General features: G+C 48.0%; 1 protein-coding gene across 1 annotated transcript; it reads left to right on the top strand.

Annotated features, from left to right (window-relative positions):
• Positions 1-1,237: 1,237 nt before the first annotated feature.
• LOC132766383 (zinc finger protein ZFP2-like) lies at positions 1,238-16,232 on the top strand. Its single transcript, XM_067464944.1, has 3 exons — positions 1,238-1,313; positions 5,483-5,685; positions 13,458-16,232. Exon 3 carries the CDS (start codon positions 13,748-13,750, stop codon positions 14,807-14,809), a length of 1,062 nt encoding a protein of 353 aa, XP_067321045.1. The 5' UTR covers positions 1,238-1,313; positions 5,483-5,685; positions 13,458-13,747; the 3' UTR covers positions 14,810-16,232.
• The last annotated feature ends 636 nt before the right edge of the window (positions 16,233-16,868 follow it).

Raw genomic sequence — 16,868 nt, 5'->3', positions numbered from 1 at the left:
AATGTGCAAAGTGTAATAAAGTTTCCTGTGTTGTTACATTATTAGTCCAAAGTTCCTTATTTTGACTCCAGCTCCCATAATCCTTCCCCTCAGGAAGACCTCAGGAGTTTTGGAGGGAGGCCAGGTAAAGAGAGACCCCGGTTGTTTACAGATTTGAGGAATTTATGTTGTTTTGGGCCTCCTGAGGAGGGATGTCCATTTCCTGGGACTCCCACTTCCTCTCCTTTTGTATTGATTTCAGTAGAAACTACATATGGCCGGTACGTAGTAATAACTAATTTTTTGGTACTCTGCCTCCATCTCCCTGAAGGGAATTGGGGTGGCTTACGTACGGCACAATGTGCCTGGAACAACACAAAAAAAAAATAGACATACAAAACAATAAGAGAGAAAACCACAAACAAACAAAACCATTACTTATACTTAAAACAGCGCCCAATACTCTAAGGTACCTGGTGAGGTTCCACTAAGTCAGATCGGCCAGGACAGGGAACCAAGTTATTCGGGTTTGAAGGCCAACAACAGAGGTTCATCACAAACAACAGAGGTTCATCACAATGTGAAGAACTTCCTGACTGTGAGAGCCGTTCAGCAGCGGAACTCTCTGCCTTCCCCGGAGGGAGTGTGGTGGAGGCTCCTTCTTTGGAAGCTTTTAAGCAGAGGCTGGATGGCCATCTGTCAGGGGTGATTTGAATGCCATATTCCTGCTTCTTGGCAGAATGGGGTTGGGCTGGATGATGAGGGCCCAGGAGGTCTCTTCCAACTCTTTGATTCTATGATCCTATGATTTTGGCCAAAATGGAGGCCAGGCCCAAGCTACCACTCGAAGATGTCCAAGCGCACCTTCAGAGAGAAAAGCATGACCTTCAATACACTTTCACAGCTATTCAGACCTCCCACGCCTCTCTCCTGGCGGGTTATGATATGAGAGAGAGAGAGAGAGAGAGAGAGAGGAGGGCCCTCCTTCCCAGGGACCCCTCCCTCACTCCCTCCCCAGGCTGGGCCAGGAAGGAGAGGCCAGGCCCCTTCGGGAGGAGCTGCGGTCTAGATCTGCCTCCCAGCCTCCTTCCTTCCTGCAGCGCGGCTCCTTTAAGGCCAAGCCCCGCCCCTCTTTGGGCGCACGCCTCCTCCTCCCGCCATGACAGCGCCGGGCGGAAGTAGGGCTTCTGGGTGACGTCACGGCCAGGCCGTTGGAGACCGAGGGAAAAGGGGGGGGGAGGCCTCCGCGCGCGGGCGGAAGTGAGAGAGAGAGCGCGGCGCTTCTTCCGGTTGGGCCTAGCCAAGGAGGGAGAGGCAGCCACGTTTCTTCCCAGGTGGATGAGTGGGATCCTCCCGCGTGGGAGTGGAAGGGGAGGGGAGAAGGGCCTCCTCGGGAGTGTGGGAGGGAGGGAGGGAAGGAGGGAGGGAGGAGCAGGAGGCTCGAGGCCTGTGCTCAGGAGGAGGAGGAGGGTCCTGGTCCCGGTCCCTCGCCAGTGGGCTCTGGAAGAGGGAGCCGGTGGTCGGGAATAATCCCTCCTCGCCCACAAACACACCTCCAGGCAGGCAGGCAGGCAGGCAGGCGTGTGTCCGTCAAGGGAACTCCGGGCTGGGCACACACCCTCTGGAAAGAGGGCTCCTTCCCCTCCAGAGTCAGCTTGAGGGAAGGCAGAAGGGCCCTGCGAGGGAGGCTTGGGCTGGGAGTGTCATCATTCTCTCCCTCCCTCCCTCCCTTCCTTCTTCCCTTCCCTTTCTCTATTTCCTTCTTCCTCCCTCCCTTTCTTCTTTCTCTCCCTCCTTCCACACTTCATCCCTTCCTCCCTCCCTTTCTTTCCTTCTCCCCCCCCCGCCTCCTTTTCTTCTCTCCCTCCTTCCTTCCTTAATTCATCCCTTCCTCCTTCTCTTCCTTCCGCTCTTCCTTCCATGTTCCCTTCCTTCATCCCTTCTCTCCTTCCTTTCTCCCTTCCTTACTTCATCCATCCTTCATCCCTTCCTTCCTCTCTTCCTTCCGCTCTTCCTTCCTTGTTCCCTTCCTTCATCCCTTTCTTCCCTTCTCTCCCTCCCTTTCTTCCTTCTCTCCTTCCTTTCTCCCTTCCTTACTTCATCCATCCTTCCTCTCTTCCTTCCGCTCTTCCTTCCTTGTTCCCTTCCTTCATCCCTTTCTTCCCTTCTCTCCCTCCCTTTCTTCCTTCTCTCCTTCCTTTCTCCCTTCTTTACTTCATCCAACCTTCTTCCCTTCCTTCCTCTCTTCCTTCCTTGCTCCCTTCCTTCCTCTCTTTCTTCCCTTCTCTCCCTCCCTTTCTTCCTTCTCTCCTTCCTTTCTCCCTTCCTTACTTCATCCATTCTTGTTCCCTTCCTTCCTCTCTTCATTCCGCTCTTCCTTCCTTGTTCCCTTCCTTCCTTCCTCCCTTTCTTCCTTTCTTCCTTAATTACTTTTCCCTCCGGAGGGTGCTTTCGGGAAGCCAGGGGCCTGGGAGGGAGGGAGGCTGGCCCTGCTTGGGTCATTGGCAGCCTTGTCTCCCTCCCTTTTTCCCTTCTTTCCTTCCCACTTCCCTTTCTTTATCTCCTTCTTCCTCCCTTCCTTCTCTCCCTACTTCCTCCCTTCCTTCCTCTCTTCTTCCACTCTTCCTTCCTTGCTCCCTTCCTTCATCCCTTTCTTCCTTCTCTCCCTCCTTCCTTACTTCATTCCTCCCTTCATCCCTTCCTTCCTCTCTTCCTTCCTTGCTCCCTTCCTTCCTCTCTTTCTTCCCTTCTCTCCCTCCCTTTCTTCCTTCTCTCCTTCCTTTCTCCCTTCCTTACTTCATCCATCCTTCTTCCCTTCCTCCTTCTCTTCCTTCCGCTCTTCCTTCCTTGCTCCCTTCCTTCATCCCTTTCTTCCCTTCTCTCCCTCCCTTTCTTCCTTCTCTCCTTCCTTTCTCCCTTCCTTACTTCATCCATTCTTCTTCCCTTCCTTCCTCTCTTCATTCCGCTCTTCCTTCCTTGTTCCCTTCCTTCCTTCCTCCCTTTCTTCCTTTCTTCCTTAATTACTTTTCCCTCCGGAGGGTGCTTTCGGGAAGCCAGGGGCGAGGGAGGGATGGAGGGAGGGAGGCTGGCCCTGCTTGGGTCATTGGCAGCCTTGTCTCCCTCCCTTTCTCCCTTCTTTCCTTCCCCCTTCCCTTTCTTTATCTCCTTCTTCCTCCTTTCCTTCTCTCCCTCCTTCATCCCTTCATTCCTAGAATCATAGAACCAAAGAGTTGGAAGAGACCTCCTCGGCCATCCAGTCCAACCCCCTTCTGCCAAGAAGCAGGAATATTACATTCAAATCACCCCTGACAGATGGCCATCCAGCCTCTGCTTAAAAGCCTCCAAAGAAGGAGCCTCCACCACACTCCGGGGCAGAGAGTTCCACTGCTGAACGGCTCTCACAGTCAGGAAGTTCTTCCTCATGTTCAGATGGAATCTCCTCTCTTGTAGTTTGAAGCCATTGTTCCATTGCGTCCTAGTCTCCAAGGAAGCAGAAAACAAGCTTGCTCCCTCCTTCCTGTGGCTTCCTCTCACATATTTGTACATGGCCGTCATCATATCTCCTCTCAGCCTTCTCTTCTTCAGGCTAAACATGCCCAGCTCCTTAAGCCGCTCCTCATAGGGCTTGTTCTCCAGACCCTTGATCATTTGAGTCACCCTCTCTGGACACATTCCAGCTTGTCAATATCTCTCTTGAATTGTGGTGCCCAGAATTGGACACAATATTCCAGGTGTGGTCTAACCAAAGCGGAATAGCGCATGGGGAGCATGACTTCCCTAGATCTAGACACTAGGCTCCGATTGATGAAGGCCAAAATCCCATTGGCTTTTTTTGCCGGCGCATCACATTCCTGGCTCATGTTTAACTTGTTGTCCACGAGGACCCCAATATCATAGCTGGAAGGGAAATTTGCCAGCATTGGTTTTCATTTCCCCTGAATTTTGGCTTCTTGAGTCGTATAGTCATCATGGTTAGTAGCAAATGGTTAACAAGCCAGCTTCAGAAAACATGGTTTCTTCTGAAACTGATCAGAATTTGGGTTGTTGTAGGTTTTTTCAGGCTATATGGCCATGTTCGAGAGGCATTCTCTCCTGATGTTTCTCATGCATCTATGGCAAGCATCCTCAGAGGTAGTGAGGAGGCTCCCTGGATGTAGAGGAACTGTGGACTCAAACAACGATGGATCTGAACCAAACTTGGCACAAATACCCAATATGTCCAAATGTGAACACTGGTGCAGTTTGGGGAAAATAGAACTTGACATTTGAGAGTTGTAGTTGCTGGGATTTATAGTTCACCTACAATCAAAGAGCATTCTGAAGTCCACCAACGATGGAATTGAACTGAACTTGGCACACAGAACTCCCATGACCAACAGAGAACACTGGAAGGGTTTGGTGGGCATTGACCTTGAGTTTTGGAGTTGTAGTTCACCTACATCCAGGGAGCACTGTGGACTCAAACAATGATGGACCTGGACCAAACTTGGCACAAATACTCAATATGTCCAAATGTGAACACTGGTGGAGTTTGGGGAAAATAGAACTTGACATTTGGGAGTTGTAGTTGCTGGGATTTATAGTTCACCTACAATCAAAGATCATTCTGAAGTCCACCAACGATGGAATTGAACTGAACTTGGCACACAGAACTCCCATGACCAACAGAGAACACTGGAAGGGTTTGGTGGGCATTGACCTTGAGTTTTGGAGTTGTAGTTCACCTACATCCAGGGAACACTGTGGACTCAAACAATGATGGACCTGGACCAAACTTGGCACGAATACTCAATATGCCCAAATGTGAACACTGGTGGAGTTTGGGGAAAATAGAACTTGACATTTGGGAGTTGTAGTTGCTGGGATTTATAGTTCACCTACAATCAAAGATCATTCTGAAGTCCACCAACGATGGAATTGAACTGAACTTGGCACACAGAACTCCCATGGCCAACAGAGAACACTGGAAGGGTTTGGTGGGCATTGACCTTGAGTTTTGGAGTTGTAGTTCACCTACATCCAGGGAGCACTGTGGACTCAAACAATGATGGACCTGGACCAAACTTGGCACGAATACTCAATATGCCCAAATGTGAACACTGGTGGAGTTTGGGGAAAATAGAACTTGACATTTGGGAGTTGTAGTTGCTGGGATTTATAGTTCACCTACAATCAAAGAGCATTCTGAACCCCACCAACAATAGAATTGTGCCAAACTTCTACACAGACCCCCAATGACCAACAGAAAATACTGTATTTTCTGATGGTCTTTGGTGACCCCTCTAACTTCCCCTCACGACCCCCCCCCCAGGGGTCCCAACCCCTAGGTTGAGAAACCCTGGTATAAGGGATGCCAGGACAAATACCAGGTGATGGAGTGGTTTCTAGGGCATTGATATCTCCACCCCGGTTGCATCCCATTGCAATACGGTTGCAGTGTGTTTGGGATGGGAAGTTGACCAGCAGTACAACTTTAGGTGATGGGCTTCTGCTTCCTTGACAGTGAAACCAGTGCCCCCAAAGTGCCACGTGCCCCAATCTGTGCCTGTGGGCAAATCTGCCACCCTCCAGTGCCAGGAAAAGGAAGGCTTCCCAGAGCCGACATACAACTGGTACCGCAATGGCGAAGCTTTGCCGCTCGACTCTAAATCCAGCTCCAAATTCCAGAACTCCTCCTTCACAGTGAACACAAAGACAGGCACGTTGGTAAGTAGGCTGTGGCAGTCAAGGGTTTTTTTTACATATTCTGTCTTGAATTAATGCATACTTCGCATAGTCATAAAAAAGGGAGCGCTATATATAAGGGCATCCAAGAAGCATCCAGGTATATTGGCCACCCTTTGCGCCTGTGTTGAGAGCTGTTGCCTAGTGGTTTGAGTGTAAGACTGTGACTCTGGAGACCAGGGTTTAAATCCCCACTTTGCCATGGAAACCTATTGGATGAATTTGGGAGAGTCACACACTTTCAACCCCAGAAAACCCCTTCCACAAGTCAATATATGAACCTGCAAGGACTTTAAGATCATCTGGAGAGGCCCTGCTCTCGGTCCCGCCATCATCACAAGTACGGTTAGCAGGAACGAGAGACAGGGCCTTCTCGGTGGTGGCCCCTCGGCTATGGAATGCCCTTCCTAGGGAGATTAGATCGGCTTCCTCACTCCTATCATTTCGGAAGAATTTTAAGACATGGCTATTTGAGCGGGCATTTGAAAATATGGAGTAACTGATATAATAATGGAATAACTATATGGCTGAATTGGACATTGTTTTAATGATTATTGATTGAAGGACTCATACGTACTGCTCTCGAGCCAGGCATCCCCCATTCTGTATCTTTGCATTTCGTTTTTCCTGCCAAACTGGAGTATCTTGCATTTGTCCCTGTTGAACTTCATTTTGTTGGTTTTGGCCCATCTCTCTAACCTATCAAGATCGTTTTGAATCCTGCTCCTGTCCTCTGGAGTATTGGCTATCCCTCCCAATTTGGTGTCGTCTGCAAACTTGATGATCCTGCCTTCTAGCCCTTCATCTAAGTCATTAATAAAGATGTTGAACAGGACCGGGCCCAGGACGGAACCCTGCTGATGGCACTCCGCTCGTCACTTTTTTCCAGGATGAAGAGGAAGCATTGGTGAGCACTCTCTGGGTTCGTCCATTTAACCAATTACAGATCCACCTCACCGTAGTTTTGCCTAGCCCACATTGGACTAGTTTCCTTGCCAGAAGGTCATGGGGGACCTTGTCGAAGGCCTTCCTGAAATCCAGGTACGCCACATCCACGGCATTCCCCGCATCTACCCAGCTTGTAGCTCTATCGAAGAAAGAGATCAGATTAGTCTGGCATGACTTGTTTTTGATAAATCCATGTTGACTATTAGCGATGACCGCATTTGTTTCTAAGTGCTTGCAGACCACTTCCTTAGCTATCTTTTCCAGAATCTTGCCTGGTATCGACGTGAGGCTGACTGGACGGTAATTGTTTGGGTCATCCTTTTTTCCCTTCTTGAAGATTGGGACCACATTGGCCCTCCTCCAGTCTGCTGGAACTTCTCCCGTTCTCCAAGAATTCTCAAAGATGGTTGCCAATGGTTCCGAAATGACTTCCGCTAGTTCCTTCAGTACTCTGGGGTGTAGTTGATCTGGCCCTGGGGACTTGAACTCATTAAGAGCGGCCAGGTATTCCTGGACGACTTGTTTCCCAACTTGGGGTTGGATGTCCTCTAATCCCTCCCTCACCCACTCCATCTTGCTGAGGTTGAAGATGACTTTCTTTTTGTGAGAAGACCGAGGCAAAGAAGGCATTAAGTAGTTCTGCCTTTTCCCTATCCCCTGTCAGCATTGCCCCATCTTCTCCTCGAAGAGGCCCTATTGCCTCCTTGTTTTTCCTTTTTCTACTGACATAAGAATAGAAGCCCTTTTTATTGTTTTTAATGTCCCTGGCAAGTCTGAGCTCGTTTTTTGCTTTAGCCTTGCGGACCTTTTCCCTACAGGTGTTGGCTATTTGTTTGAATTCTTTGGTGATTTCTCCCTTTTTCCACTTCTTGTGCATGTCTCTTTTGTGGTTTAGTACAGTTAGAAGTTCTTTGGACATCCATTCTGGCTTCTTTGCACTTGTCCTATTTTTTCTCTTTGTTGGCACAGTTTGCAATTGTGCCTTGAGTATTTCACTCTTGAGAAATCCCCATCCATCCGTAACTCCCTTATCTTTTAGTATCTGTGTCCACGGAATGCTGCTCAGCGTTTCCTTCATTTTTTGGAAATCAGCTCTTCTAAAGTCCAAAATGCGGGTTTGACTTGTCTTAGTTTTGGCCTTCCTTTGTACCTCAAATTGCAGGAGCACATGGTCACTTGCCCCTAAGGATCTGACCACTTCAACCGCATCGATCAGGTCCTCCGCATTTGTTAGGATGAGATCAAGAGTAGCCAACCCCCTTGTTGCCTCTTTTACCTTCTGGACCATGAAATTGTCTGCAAGGCAAGCGAGGAATTTGTTGGACCTTGTACTCTTGGCCGAGTTTGTTTTCCAGCAAATATCGGGATAGTTGAAATCGCCCATGACTACTACATCTCTTCTCTGTGCCTGTTTGGTCAACTGTTGGCAGAAGACTTCATCTAGTTCTTCCTCCTGGCTTGGAGGTCTGTAGTAGACGCCTACAACAAGATCTTTTTGAGTCCCAGTTCCCTTGATTCTTATCCAGATGCTTTCAAGCTGGTTTCCCGGATTGCTGTCCTGCATCTCTTCTGCAGCATAAGAGTTTTTGACATATAAGGCTACTCCGCTTCCTCTCCCCTTTGTTCGGTTTCTGTGAAAGAGGTTATAGCCCTCGATGTCTACATTCCAGCGATAGGAGTCATCCCACCAGGTTTCAGTGATGCCTATGATATCATATTTGTGGTGGTGTGCTAAGAGTTGGGATTATAGTGCTTTTGGTACTTGGTCCTCGTTGTGTTTGTGCAGCCCTCCGTTTAGCCTTCTGGCGGTTCCCTGACATTATGGGTAAAGTAGTGCTCGCAAGGCTGTTGTCCCCCTCCCCCGATAGACCTAGTTTAAAGTGCGCCTAATGAGATTTGCGAGTCTGTGAGCAAAAAGGTGTTTTCCTACTTGTGTGAGATGCACCCCATCCCTTGCCAGTAGGCCATCCTCCTGGAATAGCAGGCCATGGTCGAGGAAGCCAAAGCGTTCCTCCTGACACCATTTTCTAAGCCAGTCATTGACCTGTACTATTTTTCTGGCTCTTGTGGGTCCGTGTCTTACAACAGGGAGGAGGGATGAAAAGACCACCTGTACATTACATTCTTTTAGCTTTGCTCCTAGAGCTCGAAAATCATTTGTGATCTTTTGAAACGTATGCCTTGCAGTATCATTGGTTCCTACATGAATCAACATGAGGGGAGGACGGTGATAGGGCTTGAGGAGCCTGGTGAGCCTCTGAGTGATATGGTGTATTTTTGCCTCCGGTAGGCAGCATATTTCTCGAGCCATCCCATCTGGTCTGGAAATGACAGCTTCCGTTCCTCTAAGGAGGGAGTCGCCTACTACCAAGACCTGTTTACTTTCGGGAATGACAGGGCCCCTTTTGTGCAATGTAGTGTGTAGGTCTCCAGAAAAGTGATCCTGTTTGTGTGAATTGTGTAGGTGAATAGTGTTGTCCTCCTCCTCGACATCCCCGGTGCATTCGTCAAGGACAATCCATTGAGATTCGTCCAAGAGCCTATGGTTCTCCTGTATGTGTTCCTGTTGCACCTGGTCTATGGTTGGGGATGGTACACCTGCACGATTGTGCAAGTGTGAATGTTGTGAAGTGTTGTCCCAGTCAGGGCTATCCCCTGCACACTGATCAAGGATGAGCCACTGATCAGTATCTAAGCCATTCTGGTCTTCCCCGATATGTTGTGTTTCTTGGTCAGGTGCTAGTTGTGTGAGAATTTGGAATCTATTGTGTAACTGCAGCTGAGCGGAAGTATTCTGAGGAGGCTTCCGGGTCCTATGTGTCCTTCTAAGGGTGACATTTCTCCAAGCCTGAGGGTTGTCCACATCTGAGGTGCTGTTCTGTTGAGCCTCCCCGTAATGTTGGTGTGATATGGGCTGCGTGTCTAGGACAGTGTGGTGCGTGGTGTCTAAGAACAGCTCAAGTTCCTGAATGTCCTTAAGGGTCTTAATACGGTCCTCGAGTTGTCGGATCCTGTGTTCCATGCGAGTGATCTGTTTACACTTGGGGCAGATGTAATTGAGTAATTGTAGTGTGAAAAGGTTGAACATGCCACAGCTTGTGCATGAGACGGGAAGTTTTTGTGTTTGTTCCATCTGGAGGTTGCTATTGACCTCCTCCTGGTGTGTGTTTGATGTTGTTGTCTGTATGCAGGGGTGAAAGTATATGTTACTGAGTATACATTACTCCCTTCATCCTTCCTTCCACTCATCCTTCCTTACTCCCTCCCTTTTCTTCCTTCTCTCCTTCCTTCCTTCATTCTTCCATTCATTTCATTCCTCCCTTCATCCCTTCCTTCCTCTCTTCCTTCCACTCTTCCTTCCTCCCTCCCTTTCTTCCCTTCTCCCCCTCCCTCCCTTTCTTTCTTCTCTCCCTCCTTCCTTACTTCATTCCTCCCATCATCCTTCCTTCCTTCCTACTACTCATCCTTCCTTACTCCCACCCTCCCTTTTCTTCCTTCCTTCATTCTTCCATTCATGCTTTTTTCATTCATCCCTTCCTTCCTCTCTTCCTTCCTTGCTCCCTTCCTTCATCCCTGTATTCCCTTCTCTCCCTCCCTCCATTTCGTCCTTCCTCGCCCCTTTCCTTACGTCATTCCTCCCTTCATCCCTTCCTTCCTCTCTTCCTTCTGCTCTTCCTTCCTTACTCCCTTCCCTCCTCCCCTTCTTTCCTCTCTCCTTCCTTACTTCATTCCTCCCTTCATCTGTCATGAATGACTTTTCAATGACTTCAAAGCATAGGTTCTTTTTATTGCAATTCCCAGTGTGAGAAGGTAGATCAGATTACAGACAAACATTGAGACATACAGATTCTGTGCAACTACATTGGACAATGCCTAAGAACACTGCCAAGGACCAGATCTCTGTTTTCCATACAGCAGAACCTGACTCCCTGCACTAAATCACAGACTCCAAAAGCGCCTTCCTTCTTCCTCTTGAGAAAGAAGCCCCAAAGTGTCCAGAATCATGCTTTCCCAGAGCATATCTGACACTCTCCGAATACACCACTTCTGTCCATCCATGGAGCAGAGCATGGCGGGTGGAACAGCCTCCTCGGTCTGTCACACTTTTGAGCATTATCTGGAGTTTCAGAGTGAGGTGTGATCTGTCAGTAAAATGTGAATGATGGGAAATTTAAATGGTATGTTTGGAGCCAGTAATGTGAACGTATGGAGGACTCTCCAGTGAGGATTGAGTTGAGACTACAGAAGAAGTGGCCAGTTTCCTAGAAGGGGCTTTGCAAGTGTTTCCTGCTTCCTCTGATGTGGACGGGCCTTGTGTCATCACTCAGGAATTTACTGGGCGTGCTTTACTGATAACAAGCGCCATTATTATGAAGAAGCCTGCGCAACGGAATGGACTTCAGTTTTGAACTGCTAGCTGAGGCTGCTGATTTACCGGAGCAGTGACAAGATCTATGGGCTTACTTTGTATATAGTGTAATTGTCTTTACGACTACAATGAAAGCTGTTTATTGCTGATTTTGGCTGCTGAGCTGTGAAATGCTTCCAGCGATTGATGGGTATTTTGTGTGGGACTGCAAGGTTTCAGTGATGCCTATGATATCATATTTGTGGTGTTGTGCTAAAAGTTGGAGTTTCTCTTGTTTATTTCCCATGCTCTGTCCATTAGTGTAGACATGTGAGTCCCTGAGATCTCCCCTCAGCTGTTTAATTGGGATAATTGTGCTTTTGGTACTTGGTCCTCGTTGTGTTTGTGCAGCCCTCCGTTTAGCCTTCTGGCGGTTGCCTGGCATTGTGGGTAAAGTAGTGTTCGCAAGGCTGTTGTCCCCCTCCCCCGGTGGACCTAGTTTAAAGTGCCCCTAATGAGTTTTGCGAGTCTGTGAGCAAAAAGGTGTTTTCCTACTTGTGTGAGATGCACCCCATCCCTTGCCAGTTGGCCATCCTCCTGGAAAAGCAGGCCATGGTCAAGGAAGCCAAAGCGTTCCTCCTGACACCATTTTCTAAGCCAGTTATTGACCTGTACTATTTTTCTGGCCCTTGTGGGTCCGTGTCTTACAACAGGGAGGAGGGATGATGAAAAGGCCACCTGTACATTACATTGTTTTAGCTTTGTTCCGAGAGCTTGAAAATCATTTATGATCTTTTGAAACGTATGCCTAGCAGTATCATTGGTTCCTACATGAATCAACATGAGGGGAGGACGGTGATGGGGCTTGAGGAGCCTGGTGAGCCTCTGAGTGATGTGGTGTATTTTTCCCCCTGGTAAGCAGCATATTTCTCGAGCCATCCCATCTGGTCTGGAAATGATGGCTTCCGTTCCTCTAAGGAGGGAGTCGCCTACTGCCAAGACCTGTTTACAAGACGCCTCCCTCCCTTTCTTCCTTCTCTCCCTCCTTCCTTACTTCATTCCCCCCTTCATCCCTTCCTTCCTCTCTTCCTTCCGCTCTTCCTTCCTTGCTCCCTTCCTTCCTCCCTTTCTTCCCTTCTCCCTCCTCCTCCCTTTCTTCCTTCTCTCCCTCCTTCCTTACTTCATTCCCCCCTTCATCCCTTCCTTCCTCTCTTCCTTCCGCTCTTCCTTCCTTGCTCCCTTCCTTCCTCCCTTTCTTCCCTTCTCCCCCTCCCTCCCTTTTTTCTTCTCTCCCTCCTTCCTTACTTCACTCCCCCCTTCATCCCTTCCTTCCGCTCTTCCTTCCTTCCTCCCTTTCTTCCCTTCTCCCCCTCCCTCCCTTTTTTCTCTCCCCCTGCTTCCTTACTTCATTCCTCCCTTTGTCCCTTCCTTCCTCACTTCCTTATTTATTTATTTGCTGTATTTATATACCGCGTTCATACAGAGAGGTCTAGAGGGTGAAGCGTATGATTTTAGCTTTCTTTGTGACAAGATTGGAAGAGACCGGAGGTCACCTAACTTCCCCCCTATTTTTCTTTTTCCCTCGCTCACTTTTTAAGAAAAGGATGTATAAAAAATGAGGGTGCAGCTAAAAGCAATGTTCCATGGACATGAAATCTGTATAAATATGAGCACCAGTGGAAGCCAGGAGGGCCTTCTCTTCTTCCCTCTCCCCATGATGGGATGCCCTCCTCTCCAAAGTCCACCTGGTGCAGAGGTTGATGCAATTCCAGTCTCCAGGTCTGCATTATCATGCCTTCCTTTTAAAATCAATTACAACTCATAAAATGAAAAATAGTAAAACCTAAACAATTGTGTTTCGGGAACGCATGCTCATGTTTTTAAGAAACACATTTTACAAAGCAGACACACAACACTGTGGAGCTGGAGGTAACACGTGAAGCCTGGGGTGGCGGCAACACATCCACCGCTACCCATTCATGAGCAAAGGAAGGGCGGGAAGGATGTCAGTGCCTTCGGGAGGCAGGAAGAGGAGGGTGGAGGGGCCTGCAAAGACAGGAGGGGAGGGTGGACTCAAAAGGAGAAGGCCCAAAAAACCACACGGAGGAAGAATCCCTGGCCTTCCAAGGAGGAGAAGAGCCTGCTTCCCCTTTGAAATCCTGTGTCTGTTTCCTGCAGGATTCTAGAGTTTGTAGTTAAGAGAAGCCAAGGACCTCCCTGGCTGAGAATTATAAAGGCCCCTCCTTGAACACCTGGCAGCGTAAGAAATCGCACACGGAGACTCTTGGGGCCCAGTCCCCTTTGTACCTGAGGAAGGATTGTTTGTAGTTGGGCAAGTGTCAAAGTATTTGTCACCTGGCACTGGGCACCTTCCCTCTTCCTCTTGGTTTGCTACAGCACTAGACTTCCTCTTCCCTATTTAACTCCTGAAGAGATTTCCCTCTCATTTCTCTGGCAGGTAACTTCGGAACAAGTTCTGCGAAGAACACCTTGTGAGAGCTTGGCCTGAGGAGTGCTGTCAGTTCAAAGGGACTTCAATATACACAGCAATGACAACAAGGAAAATAAGTACTAGAGAAATATTTTTGAGACTACATCCCTGTGCACTTAAAGGGGGGAAATAAGATTTTGCTGTAAAAAGAGAGGCTTGGGAAAGCAAGCAGAAGATTACAGCAGTACAAAAACTGCTGTTCAGGAGGTTATATCTGTGAACCCCTGGCATCATATTTGAATTGTAAATGTGAAAGAATGGCAAGCCCTCTACCTCCCTATCCTAGATCAGACACAGGGGAGAAGTTACATCAGTGTATGGAGTGTGGAAAACAATTTGAAAAGAATTGTTTCCTTACTGTACATGACCGGACCCACACAGGGGAGAAGCCATATCAATGCATGGAATGTGGAGAAAGCTTCAGTCGTGGAGATAGTCTGCGTTCCCATCAAAGGAAGCACACAGGGGAGAAGCCATATAAATGCATGGAATGTGGAGAAAGCTTCAGTCTGAGTGGCAATCTACGTCGCCATCAACGGATCCACACAGGGGAGAAGCCATATAAATGTATGGAATGTGGAGAAAGCTTCAGTCTGAGTGGCCATCTACGGTCCCATCAAAGGATCCACACAGGGGAGAAGCCATATCAATGTGTGGAATGTGGAGAAAGCTTCAGTCAGAGTGGCCATCTACGGTCCCATCAAAGGATCCACACAGGGGAGAAGCCATATAAATGTATGGAATGTGGAAAGAGCTTCAGTGAGAGTGGCACTCTACGTTCCCATCAAAGGATCCACACCGGGGCGAAGCCATATAAATGTAAGGAATGTGGAAAGAGCTTCAGTGAGAGTGGCACTCTACGTTCCCATCAAAGGATCCACACAGGGGAGAAGCCATATAAATGTAAGGAATGTGGAAAGAGCTTCAGTCGGAATGACACTCTACGGTCCCATCAAAGGATCCACACAGGGGAGAAGCCACATAAATGTATGGAATGTGGAGAAAGTTTCAGTTGCAGTGGCCATCTACGTTCCCATCAAAGGATCCACACAGGGGAGAAGCCATATAAATGTATGGAATGTGGAAAGAGCTTCAGTCACAGTTGCACTCTACGTTCCCATCAAAGGATCCACACAGGGGAGAAGCCATATAAATGTATGGAATGTGGAGAAAGCTTCAGTGAGAGTGGCCATCTACGGTCCCATCAAAGGAAGCACACAGGGGAGAAGCCATATAAATGTATGGAATGTGGAAAGAGCTTCACTCACAGTGGCAATCTTCGTTCCCACCAAATGACTCACACAGTACAGAAGCCATAGAAGTGCATAGAATGTGGAGAAAGTTTCAGGCAGAGTAACTATCTCGATTCCTTCCAAATCTATCTACATTGCTTTCAAAGGGGCCACATCATAGAGAAGCCATATAAATGCACGGAATGTGGGAAGAGCTTTAGAGGATGTTCAGCATACAATAAACATCACGGAACTCATGCGCCGCTAGAGGAGACCTGCCTTTCAGTTTCTGAGCTCTCTTTCAAAAAATATTGGAAGGAAAGAGGAAGGCCGGCACCTGGTTCTCCCTCTCTCTCTCTCTCTCTCTCTCTCTCTCTCTCTACCATGGACTAGTTTGTGTGGCCTTGGTCGACGGCTACTGGGAGCAAGTCTCACTCAGAAGGGGATTTTTCTCTGCATTGCAGCAAGCGCCGAAGGGGTTCCCCTCGCCTCCTCCATAAGAAAGCCATCACAAGCTTCTAGGGTGATCTGTGGAGGTTTGCTGAAAGGAGCAGCAGCTGAGATCTCTGGAGAAAAGGGTTCTGAACAAGAAGAGCTCTTTGGTAGCAGAGAAGGTCATCTCTTCATACCCTCGTCTCCCGTCTTGGCTCTGTTGCCCCTCGGTTAGAATTTGGGGCTCCAGCCATGTACCTGTCACCCTTTTCTGGACTTTGTTGTATCCTGAATAGTTGATTATAAATTCTGGACTGACTTCTGGTTGAGAACTCACAGCATGTTGCGAATGAGAACTTACTGCTTAATGTTTGTTATAGATGTTTTTCTTGATTGAACAATTGATGTTTAGATAGATTTTGCCCATGGTGTTGAGACAATAATAATCTTATTGTATGTAATGTATGCATTGTGTAATTCAGTGTTATAATTGATTGAGTTAGTGAACAACTTAACACATTGATACATAGACTGACAGGTCGCATGAGGAGCTGGAGCTGATAGAGGTAGCCCATCCGCCTCTTCCTGGATTCAAACCTGCGACCTGTCAGTCTTCAGTCCTGCTGGCACAGGGGTTTAACCCACTGCGCTACCAGGGGCTCCTTGTGTTCATTATTACTCCCACTGTGCTGATGCAATTGTATTATATTAGCCGGACTGGCGCAATGGGTTAAACCCTTGTGCCGGTTGAACTGCTGACCTGAAGGTTGGTGGTTCAAATCCACGAGACAGAGTGAGCTCCTATCCTGACAGACACCCTTGCTTCCCATGCGGAGGCGTGAGAGAAGCCTCCCAGCAGGATGGTAGCACATTCGGGCATCCCCTAGGCATCGTCTTTGCAGATGTCCACTTCTCTCACACCAGAAGTGACTTACAGTATGTTCTCATTTCTTTTCTGACACGATAAAAAGGTGGACTCAAGACTTTAATTTTCTTATAAGCAAATCTGGTCTTGGCTTACCTTGTGTTTGTTTAATAAACGTCAGGCTTTATACCAGGAGAACCCTGGAACACGGGACCATCCGCCTTGCTTTGTGTGTACCTATTTATTTACAGTATTTGTATTCCGCCCTTCTCACCCCGCAAGGGACTCAGGGCGGATTACAATGTACATATACATGGCAAACATTCAGTGCCATAGACACACAACATATATAGACAGACATATATCCCTGCTTAGAGTGAACTCCTTTCCATACTTGAGACGGTTGAATCCTCACCGTTGGCAAAGGGTCCATTCGGATACGCAGCACATCTCCCTCACGGCAGAGAACGGAAGACAAAGAATGGTGACAACGGCTGGTGAAGATTCACATCCATCAGTCGAGATGGACAAGTTAACTGAATTGATGAAGTATAGAACAGCATTTAAGGAAATAGAGATGAAAATCATATAGTGAGAGAGAGGCTTATAGACTAGAGTTTGTTGTCCGTTAGTTGTTGCCACCGTGGCAGGCACAGAAGACAAAAGGTGATCATGCCACAGATCCAGAGGGTCTCATTTATTCACCTTTGCTTAGCCTTTTCTTCTGTGGGAATCCTAGATCTCTGGACACAAAAGGTCAGGTAAATAGTGCAAAACATCCCTACTGATAAAGGGATTGTCTATCTGTCAATCACACACAAAAGCGATTCCATGTCTAGGCTGGGAGAG

This window comes from Anolis sagrei, chromosome 2, assembly GCF_037176765.1.
Source record: "Anolis sagrei isolate rAnoSag1 chromosome 2, rAnoSag1.mat, whole genome shotgun sequence".
Taxonomy (NCBI): domain Eukaryota; kingdom Metazoa; phylum Chordata; class Lepidosauria; order Squamata; family Dactyloidae; genus Anolis; species Anolis sagrei.
The sequence above is the reverse complement of the archived record's forward strand: the minus strand, read 5'-3'. Positions and strand labels throughout refer to the sequence as shown.

Excerpts from the sequence above, each read along its gene's own strand:
- LOC132766383 (XM_067464944.1), top strand. The coding sequence starts at position 13,748 with ATGGCAAGCCCTCTACCTCCCTATCCTAGATCAGACACAGGGGAGAAG.